The sequence below is a fragment of the Littorina saxatilis genome, linkage group LG9, assembly GCF_037325665.1.
Source record: "Littorina saxatilis isolate snail1 linkage group LG9, US_GU_Lsax_2.0, whole genome shotgun sequence".
Classification (NCBI taxonomy): Eukaryota; Metazoa; Mollusca; class Gastropoda; order Littorinimorpha; family Littorinidae; genus Littorina; species Littorina saxatilis.
Genome location: NC_090253.1, coordinates 4763420 through 4773607, shown reverse-complemented (window position 1 = coordinate 4773607; position 10188 = coordinate 4763420). Strand labels below are relative to the sequence as shown.

Sequence of the window (10188 nt, the reverse complement as noted above, 5' to 3'; positions counted from 1 at the left end):
TCACAGGCACGACATCGTCTTCCTGCCCCCTCCCTTCTCGGAGCTTTGGCGATCACAGACAGACAGACAGACACACACACACAGACACTCTTTTATTTATATGTATAGATTACCACCTGCACGTTGACTCCCTCCTTTTTATATTTAGTCAAGTTTTGACTAAATATTTTAACATCGAGGGGGAATCGAAACGAGGGTCGTGGTGTATGTGCGTGTGTGTGTGTGTCTGTGTGTGTGTGTAGAGCGATTCAGACTAAACTACTGGACCGATCTTTATGAAATTTGACATGAGAGTTCCTGGGTATGAAATCCCCATACGTTTTTTTCATTTTTTTGATAAATGTCTTTGATGACGTCATATCCGGCTTTTCGTGAAAGTTGAGGCGGCACTGTCACGCCCTCATTTTTCAACCAAATTGGTTGAAATTTTGGTCAAGTAATCTTCGACGAAGCCCGGGGTTCGGTATTGCATTTCAGCTTGGTGGCTTAAAAATTAATTAATGACTTTGGTCATTAAAAATCGGAAAATTGTAAAAAAAAAATAAAAATTTATAAAACGATCCAAATTTACGTTTATCGTATTCTCCATCACTTGCTGATTCCAGAAACATATAAATATGTTATATTCGGATTAAAAACAAGCTCTGAAAATTAAATATATAAAAATTATTATCAAAATTAAATTGTCCAAATCAATTTAAAAACACTTTCATCTTATTCCTTGTCGGTTCCTGATTCCAAAAACATATAGATATGATATGTTTGGATTAAAAACACGCTCAGAAAGTTAAAACAAAGAGAGGTACAGAAAAGCGTGCTATCCTTCTTAGCGCAACTACTACCCCGCTCTTCTTGTCAATTTCACTGCCTTTGCCATGAGCGGTGGACTGACGATGCTACGAGTATACGGTCTTGCTGAAAAATGGCAGCTACTTGACTAAATATTGTATTTTCGCCTTACGCGACTTGTTAAGACCTGATTTAGTTGGTGTTTTTTAATATATTTTTCTAGAGAATTATAAGGGGGGGGGGGGGGGGGGTCCTACTGTACTTGTGTATGTGCGTGTGTCTCTATAGGAGCCAGGGTTTTTGTTCTGGCGTATTATGTGCAAAATGGAGCGAGAAAAGATTAGGTTGACCGTTCCTGGCTTATGCTTTTGCCTACAGGCAAGCAGATATCTATGCTTTCACACACAAGAAACGGTGCCTGTTTTTGATTGAAAAGCCAGCGGATTGTGTGTGTGTTAGTGTGTTGTTCAATAAAGAATACAGGTTCGAGAAACCGCTTCAGGCTTTGTTGGATAATCCTGGATAATTTGCATTGCCGTTTTTCACTACAGACACATTGCACGATTGTTTGTTCTGTGTAAAAAGCTATAAATTTGACAAACTACACTCCATAACTATCGACTTCACTGGTCCTTTCCCTAATAGGACTGTCTCTCAGCTATAAATGCTGAAAGAAGAAAATTCCAACAATTGATAATTCTTTCAATAACTTAAGTCAGACTTGTGTCAGTACTGTATTATTGACAGTAGGGGGTTGTCTGATAAAATATCTTTGTTGCCTGGGCGAAAAAGAATGTGTTTTGCAAGAGTGCCAATCAAAATAAATCTTCATGCACTTTGTGTAAAACTGTGGCAATGGTTACAAACATTTAGGAGAAGAGCCTCTTTCTACTGAACGTTCCAAAAGTGCCTCCAAACAGTACATCTTTTTAAATCCCTATCTTTAAAATCTGATCATTACAAGTCTGTCCCGACTCCTTAGATGCATCAAAAAGCACCTCAGCATAATCAAGTATGTGCAAGACATTCGGTTTCACACTTTCTTTCGTACACGCATGCGCACACACAAAAACACATGCACACACAAAAACACATGCGCACACACAAAAACACATGCACACACACCCTCTCTCTCCTACATACCCATCCCATTCACAATTCACCAACCAACACTTTGTCAAGTTATCGATGGCAGCTACGTATTTATTATTCACTAACAGTCCAGGAATTTGGTGACGTTTGCGCAACAAAACAAGCACATCTGCACTGACAAATCACAATGTGTGAGCATTGTTTAAACATTGCCACAATCAGTCTCAGCATTGTTTAAACATTGCCACAATCAGTCTCAGCATTGTTTAAACATTGCCACAATCAGTCTCAGCATTGTTTAAACATTGCCACAATCAGTCTCAGCATTTTAATATGGACCAACCATTTATGTGCAGCTCCGCTGAAGAACATCTTTTGTTTTTCACAACAAAGATACTCAAAGGGAAAATCAAAAAGGAATGCTGGGATAAATCTGGAGGTTACTTGGGGATGTGCAACAGCAACAAACAATTCTATGGAAACTACAGACTGTGAAGAGAAATGACAAGCCATGTCTGCCACAATAGACAGCACGTTCAGTGCACTGCACAACAATGACCCAGATTATCTAGTGCTTTCTTTCCCACATTTTACAAAATAAACACCATGAAAAATTATGTACAAACAAGCCCTGAAGTCTTCCCCAAAGACAATACAAAATACTGTCTTTGAATGCCGTTTGTGTATCGATGAAAAGGGACTAAATACACATAATAAGATTAGGTCTTGAAGTCCTCAGACCCCTTATATCACATGACAGCTGATGTTCTTTGTCTATATTTGAGGTGACATCTACACTACAACTAAGCCAAAGTTGGGTCAAAGATACACACATTTAAAGAAAAATAAGTAACAAATACTGTTCTATTCGGATACTTGTGGCAAAGAAAAAAGAACCACCATAAGTTGTAATGCATTTCAATTTTTTCCCCCTCTGATCACACGGAACTTGTTCCTGATTGAGTCAGTAAAAAATGCACGAAGCACCAACGATGGCAAAAAATGGTGCCAAAAGTCTATGAAGAAAGCAGGACAAGTTCCACTTGTCCAGGGTAAGGACAGGATGCTTAGTAAGCGTGTCCAGCCACGAAGAGGGACTGGCCGGTAGCAGCACCGGCGACACCGCCAGCGTACTTGCCCTGTGACGCATCGCCATTAGCCTGGAAACACAAACCATACATACATGTTGTAAACCAGTGTTCTCAGGGATGTTGCTACAAATTCATACCTATAGGACAAATGTCCTGAGTTCTTCAGCATCAATAGGACATTTGACCGCTTTCAGAAAGTGTAATAGGACATTATGAATTTGTGCCAAACAGCTTATAACACATTCCATGGAATTGTTCCAAAGTCATGCGCCCACACACACACGCACACACACACACACACCCCCACGCGCGCTGTAGAACACACACATAATATAGTAAATACATCAACACAGTGTGCGTATAATGTTGTATTTGTTTAGTTTCAAAGAAACCACAAAAAAGAAACCAACATGAACAACTTCAGAGCTCTTACTTTGATTACAAACTGCATGATTTGGATATTAAAGTTGAAAAACAAAATGATCGGTTTGATCTAATGCTGATCTTTTGCAGGCTTTCGGGGTTTTTTCAGCGGCATAATTCAGTGCTTCGTCTCGTATTGAAAACAAAAGCAGACGACAAATTTAGTCAGTTGGAGTTGTCTCCCGTACTCCTGTAGCATGCACTGACTATTATTAGATCAGTGCGCTGCACCAAGACGGTTATACCCAAACGGCGCATACCGCAAACGGTTCGGGAATTCTCGACAAAAGATCCGCACGCGGCACTGGCAACTTCAGTGTCGGCTGAACACGAGAGCGTTCGGTCTTTTAGAAGATTTGTATCTTGAAATGAAAATTAACGAATATCGCGCTGTCCGAAGGAATGGAGTACATATCGGACAATGACCACGCTCAGGCTAAAACGATAGGACATCTCACCAACATGCGGCAATGTGAATCGGACATTTGGGGATTTTCATTGTTATATGTCCGATGCCTGACGCCTAACGACTTCCCTGGTTCTTGATATTTTTTTTTTAAATTAGATACACGTAAGAGTAGACATTTTCAAACATTTACTAAAGCGATCCAACAACCCTTCTAAAATAAAAAGCTGGGTCTAAACTGACCAAATTCCAAAGTTCTGCATGCTTTACGTTTCACTTATGAGAGGGGTCATCTGTAACACTGGAACTTTTGTTTGTTTGTTTATTTGTTGCTTAACGTCCAGCCGACTACGCAGAGCCATATCAGGACGAGGAAGGGGGGGATGAAGGGGGCCACTTGTCAAGCGATTCCTGTTTACAAATGCACTAACCCATTACTTGTGTCCCAGCAGGCTTTAGTAAAACTAAATTAATACCTACTGGAAGATTACCAGTTTCCAGTATGTTAAAATAGGCTTAACCAATCTACTGCTGGACTTACATCAGAACACTAACAGACTAAACTATACATGAATCGCGAGACAAGCGGCAAGAGAAGAGATTTTTGGAAAAAATACAGGTGAATGAGCAAGAAGGCAGAAAAAAGAAAAGAATTCATGAAGAAAAAGAGAGCATGACAGGAAAGAGGAACCAAAAATCTACCTAACAGCAAACTAGAAAGCTCCTGCGGTTCCAAAAACAGGAGGGGCCTTTAATTTCATAACCGCAGTGCCCCACTGCGGGAAACACTGGAACTACATATATATATATATCTGTTCAGTAATGCAAAACCTGAGGTCAATCACAATGTAAAAGGTCAAAATGCAGTAACAGATATCAAACGACCTATACACTGCTGCTTAATTTAAAGGCATATGTACGCGCTCCCGTGTTTACAAAGTGTAGTTTGCCCATAATCGATGTCAAACGCACCATAAGACCATGTAATGACGATATGTCGCCATGCGCGGACCATATACATGCATTACAGCTTGTTTTAGAGTCTCAAAAACTTTGGATGTAAACAAAGACGCGGAGTTATTTCCCTTGCATCAACGCTACCTCTGTTGGCAAATCTATAAATAGGACGATCCAGATCAAAATGAAAATTAACATATCTCAACATTGAAGGGGTCCTAGACCACAATATTTTGCAGGGAACTTAATTTAGCATGTCTCCAGCTGTTGGTAAAGCAATTAGCATGTATAGTCATCGAGTACATATGGCTTTAACAAACTTCACATCTTTTTATGCAACCCATTTTCTATAAACACAAAGAGTTTGGTAGCATTCCAAACTACGTAACACCTTGTTTTTTTGTTTCTTTCTTTCTGATCCAAATTGGTTGCAAATGACTACAGCCGAATGATATAATACTGCTCATTTGGACAGCCGAATGATATACTGCTCATTTGGACAGCCGAATGATATAATACTGCTCATTTGGACAGCCGAATGATATAATACTGCTCATTTGGACAGCCGAATGATATAATACTGCTCATTTCGACAGCCGAATGATATAATACTGCTCATTTGGACAGCCGAATGATATAATACTGCAAATTTCGACAGCCGAATGATATAATACTGCTTATTTGGACAGCCGAATGATAAAATACTGCAGATTTGGACAGCCGAATGATATAATACTGCTCATTTGGACAGCCGAATGATATATTACTGCTCATTTGGACAGCCGAATGATATAATACTGCTCATTTGGAAGACTCCTGGGCTGAGGGGCGAGAAGCGACAATGAGCGCCACCCAAATGTGTGGTACGCAACCGTAGGGTCAGACTGACTGAAATTGAGATTTGTTGTGTTTTAAACCTTTGAGACCCCGCAGCTTGTCACCACACATTTGGGTGCCACCAAATTCGCCTTGTGTACCTCGGCCCTGGTTACTCAGGCGAGTCTAAAAAAGTGTGTGCTCACCTTGGCACGCGTGAGCAGCTCTTTCTGAGCGGCGGGGACGTTATCCTTGCTCCCCTTCCAGGCGGCCAGCACGGAAGCCTGCAGCGCACGGCCGTAGGAGAAGGTGACCGCCCAGGGGTTCTTGCCCTTGTACTTGTTGATGGCGTCCAGGTTGACCGTCGCGTCCTCCTCAGACTGACCGCCCGACAGGAATGTGATGCCTGGGTGAGCACAAGTAGAGGAATTTGCTTAATGTTTGTGGGGTTTTTTCTCCAAAATTGGAAAGTTTGTGAAGATAACATTCTCTCACGTGTATGTGAACATGAGCAGGGTTTCCAGGCCCAAAGAGAGAAAACTCAGCGACGCAGAAATGCCAAAATTTGACAGTGCATAACTCAAGTGTGTTGTGCAACTTATACCACGTTTTCCCTAACTTTGTAACATTTCCGACTCACTGCTCTACAATAAACAATTTTCCCAAATATTTGGAGATCCTAAAACAGTTTTCACCACGCATAAAACTTGTTCCTCTGAAATACAGGTGCAAAAAGGGGCCCTCCTACAAACTACGCATGCACTCACGCAAGCACAGAGTAGGATAGAAGGACTGTAGGAGCCCCTTTTGCTATTGTACAGCACACCCGGGAACGCAGAAGAAGAAGAAGCTATTGTACAGCAACGTGGGCTCCAGCGAGAAGGAGCGATTAATAAACCATACAGAAAATCCCACAGAGATATGCGACTTACCAGGCACAGCAGGGGGTACCCCTCTGGAGAGGGCAGTGACGGTGGCGATGGCGATCTGCTCGTGGGTGAACTTCGTGGCGCAAGCCTGACCGGCGGTCACCATGTTAGGCTTGAGCAGAGTGCCCTCCAGGAACACGTGGTGGTCAGCCAGGGCCTTGTACTGGAAGGCCAGAACCTGCACACAATACACGCATGTTGCCAGGATTGATTGTCTTCATTTTCATCAATTTATTGTCCCATCGCTGAGAAATGCAGGTCGCTTCCTCCCAGTGGAAAGCTAGCAACAACAAGAGTCGCGCTACCCAGGTGTGTGCGTGTTTAGGTGTTATCAGCCACCTGCACTTATGGCAGAATGACCAAGGTCATTTATGTGCCACTGTTGTGACATGGGGGTTCAACATGGATACAGAGTCTGCACATAAAATCGACCTAGATTCAAATCCGTGACCCTATAGGATGACAAGTCCAGTGCTCTTCCAACTTTGTGCAAAGTTTTAAGTCACCCTTCCCCTTCCCATGACAAAGTTCAGTTATTCTGCAGAAATGATGGCACAAGTTTAGGCAAACTGTTATATAAATTTGACTTTATGCTGACCCAAGACTGAGGCTTGGGAACAACACTGATGCTCTCTACAAATGCCAAATGACACCTGCAATACTAACTGTGTTTCACATTACAAACAATCAGATGCACAGTATTTCCTGATGCCAAAAATCAGGTAAACATCATGGACTACTAGGAGGAATTTAACACTCCTTTTTAAAAAAAACATATTTATATCTGGGTAGGTATACGCACAGGTAAGGTGTTTTTAGTCAAAGAGGTATGACTCTGCCTGCCAACTCACAACCACCATCACAACCGTACAGCTGAAGGGACATAACAAAAGTGGCACTGCCAACAGTTGCGTCCCTTGGTCAATCAAGTCCATATACTGAACTCCTTGTGTCTGTGAAGCTTTCTACAGGGGAAGACTGTCTCACCTGCTCTGTAACTTTCTGTGCAGTTTCCAGATCATGTTCACCATCAGGCAACACTTCTGGCTCCACAATGGGCACCAGGCCATTCTGAAAAACAACATCCCATTAACATTACAGCACGACAATTAAAGGCTTTGTGCATGCCCCTGATCAAGGCATGCTACTTCATGTCATGCGCCTATGGTTGGGCTATTATTGCCAATTTTTGTGTGTTGACGAAACAAGACAGAATTGTTGTTGCCGTGTGTTGCGTTCTCAAATTATGACGATATTAATTGGTATTGGTTTTTTTGTACCTGTGTAAGGGTTTTTTGTTCATTGGGTTGTCATGCGTGTGAGAAAGATGTTATTTTCCTTTGTTTGAGACTCTTACTGGACCGACTATCATTCATTGACTCTTGACTCACTTTTTCTACTATGTATTGTGATTGACGCTTTAGTTCCACGTTCTCGTTGGATGAATGTGTGAATGTTTTTGTAATGCGGATAGCAGTTGATTTTTGTTGGAAAACTGCCCCTCAGCTCCGTTTGAACGGGACGCACGCAGTGAGTTGAATTTATGTCACGATTGTTGGTCGGGCGTGAAACACGCACGAGAACGAATTTGCACAGTCAGTTTTTTGGTACAGTCTCAAAAAGGGTTCACGCGGGCTATTCTTCCCGCAAATACCTTCAGTTGCTTCCTGTCTGTGAAACCGAGCACATCTCTACAGATTGTGTCAGAAAATAGAAACTTAGATTAATAGTAAAACCGACCATGGTTTTGTGTTCAAAATAGTTCAGGAGAGAAGTACACCAGATGTGAAGTTTTTGTGCATTCATGACTTGCGTGCCTTTATGAGAAGTGTCGTGAAGAAATGAGCCCAAATGGTTAGTATTTTTAAATAGTTGTTGTTGTGATTTTTGTAGGCATCGATGCTTGTAATGTTAACCTGACTGTGTGTTTAAGTTTGCTTAGTTAATGCTAAATTGATTGGGTCGATTATTCCCCCCCCCCTCCCCACCGGTTAATGGTTACTCCTTTTCAAGTTGTTCTCACGCCAGTCGGTGGTGTAAATCGTATATATTGTGAGTGTGAGGTATTCACTTGTCAGTCTTCCTTCCCCGCCTTGTGTGCAAATGTTATTTTGTTATGTAATGTTAATTAAAACGAAATTAACGCGATGTTAGGGATTAAATGACTTACACGCAAGTTTTTGTGGCGTGGATATAACTTTGCCACAAATGGCTCTGTTATTAAATTTAAACGGATGTGTAAAGGACTAAAAGGCAAACGACTAAGTGAGTTTTTTCTTTATGCAGTCGGCTTGATCTGCAAACGAATGGTATTGTCACTAGACAGTTTTGCAACGTAATAACGTGAAGCACGGGACTCTATTTACAGAGTGGTGTTTTGAAACGCTGGCCTCGGCCACCTGTGAAAGTTGTGTCATGGGAACGGAACGAGATTGTTTTGAGCACATGTATATCTTGACTTTTTAAAGGCACACTTTAGTACAGTCTCTCCCATCTCCAAACGGTCCCAATATGCATACAATTAAGCTTTTTCTTTAAATGTGCACTTTAGTGCAGATTGTCTCTCTTTTCTCATTTTATTTCTTCTTTATCTTTATTGAATGACTTGGTATAGTATTTGATGTTTAAAATGCATGTATTATAAGGTATTGTTTGTTTATTGCAGTTATCACCGATGAACACCCACAACCCCAAACTGCCTTGCCATGTACCCACCCAATGTCCCTTCCTATCTGTCCCCGTTCTCTCTTATTTGTACTTGGAACTAACGAAAGAATAATATTCTACCAAGAATCTGTTGTGGGACTTCGAGTATGGATGACGTCTCATGTTGCTTCACTCATCACACACTTCCAATCCTGAGGGCATGCACAGGCTTACTAACTCGCTCCCGTGTTTACGATGTGTAGTTTGCCCACAATCGATGTCAAATGCATCATAAGGCCATATAATGACGATATGTCGCAATGCGCGGACCATATACATGCATTACAGCTTGTTCTAGCCTCTGAAAAAGTGAGGATGTCAACAAAGACGCGGAGTTATTTCCCTTGCGTCAACGCTACCTCTGTTGGCAAATCTATAAATAGGACGATCTAGATCAAAATAAAAATTCAAATATCTCAACATTGAAGGGGTCCTAGACCACAATATTTTGCAGGGAACTTAATTTAGCATGTCTCCAGCTGTTGGTAAAGCAATTAGCGTGTATAGTCATCGAGTACATATGGCTTTAAGAGGTAGAGACCTGTGTCTCCATCTCAGGAATACTTATACATTGTGTATTACATTAATAATACATTCTAAATCTAAACCGCCTCCCCACACAACGTCAGCAGCAAAAAACAGATTGCTAGCAGGTTAGAAACATGTCAATCTGAGGTGGAGATAAGGGTGGAGGGTAGCGTGTGCATGCATGCGTGCAAGTCCTCTTTTGTATGAGCCCCAAAGAAAAGCTAGTCTACAGTGGAACCCCCCCTTGTAAGACATCCAAAACGCAGGTCTTAAAAAGGAGAAAGCATAAAATGGGTGTACATTAATTAACACAGGTAATGAACAGAACATTTTGAAAAAACAAGGGAAGAATCTTATATTGGGGGGTTCTACCGTTAAAACTCCCACCACCGCCAGCCTCTGATTACATATATATACTCTTCTCTCTTTCATGTGCCGGGATTCCCCGTGC

General features: G+C 41.5%; 1 protein-coding gene across 1 annotated transcript in view; it reads right to left on the bottom strand.

Moving 5' to 3' along the window:
- Positions 1 to 1971: 1971 nt before the first annotated feature.
- LOC138977013 (fructose-bisphosphate aldolase-like) overlaps positions 1972 to 10188 on the bottom strand; it is a 29784-nt gene continuing 21567 nt past the window's right edge. Inside the window, exons 5-8 of the mRNA XM_070349904.1 lie at positions 7491 to 7594; positions 6507 to 6681; positions 5781 to 5980; positions 1972 to 3041 (exon numbers count right to left, since the gene is read on the bottom strand). Coding sequence (XP_070206005.1) covers positions 2949 to 3041; positions 5781 to 5980; positions 6507 to 6681; positions 7491 to 7594 — 572 coding nt within the window. The 3' untranslated portion in view covers positions 1972 to 2948. The remainder of the gene's footprint in view (positions 3042 to 5780; positions 5981 to 6506; positions 6682 to 7490; positions 7595 to 10188) is intronic.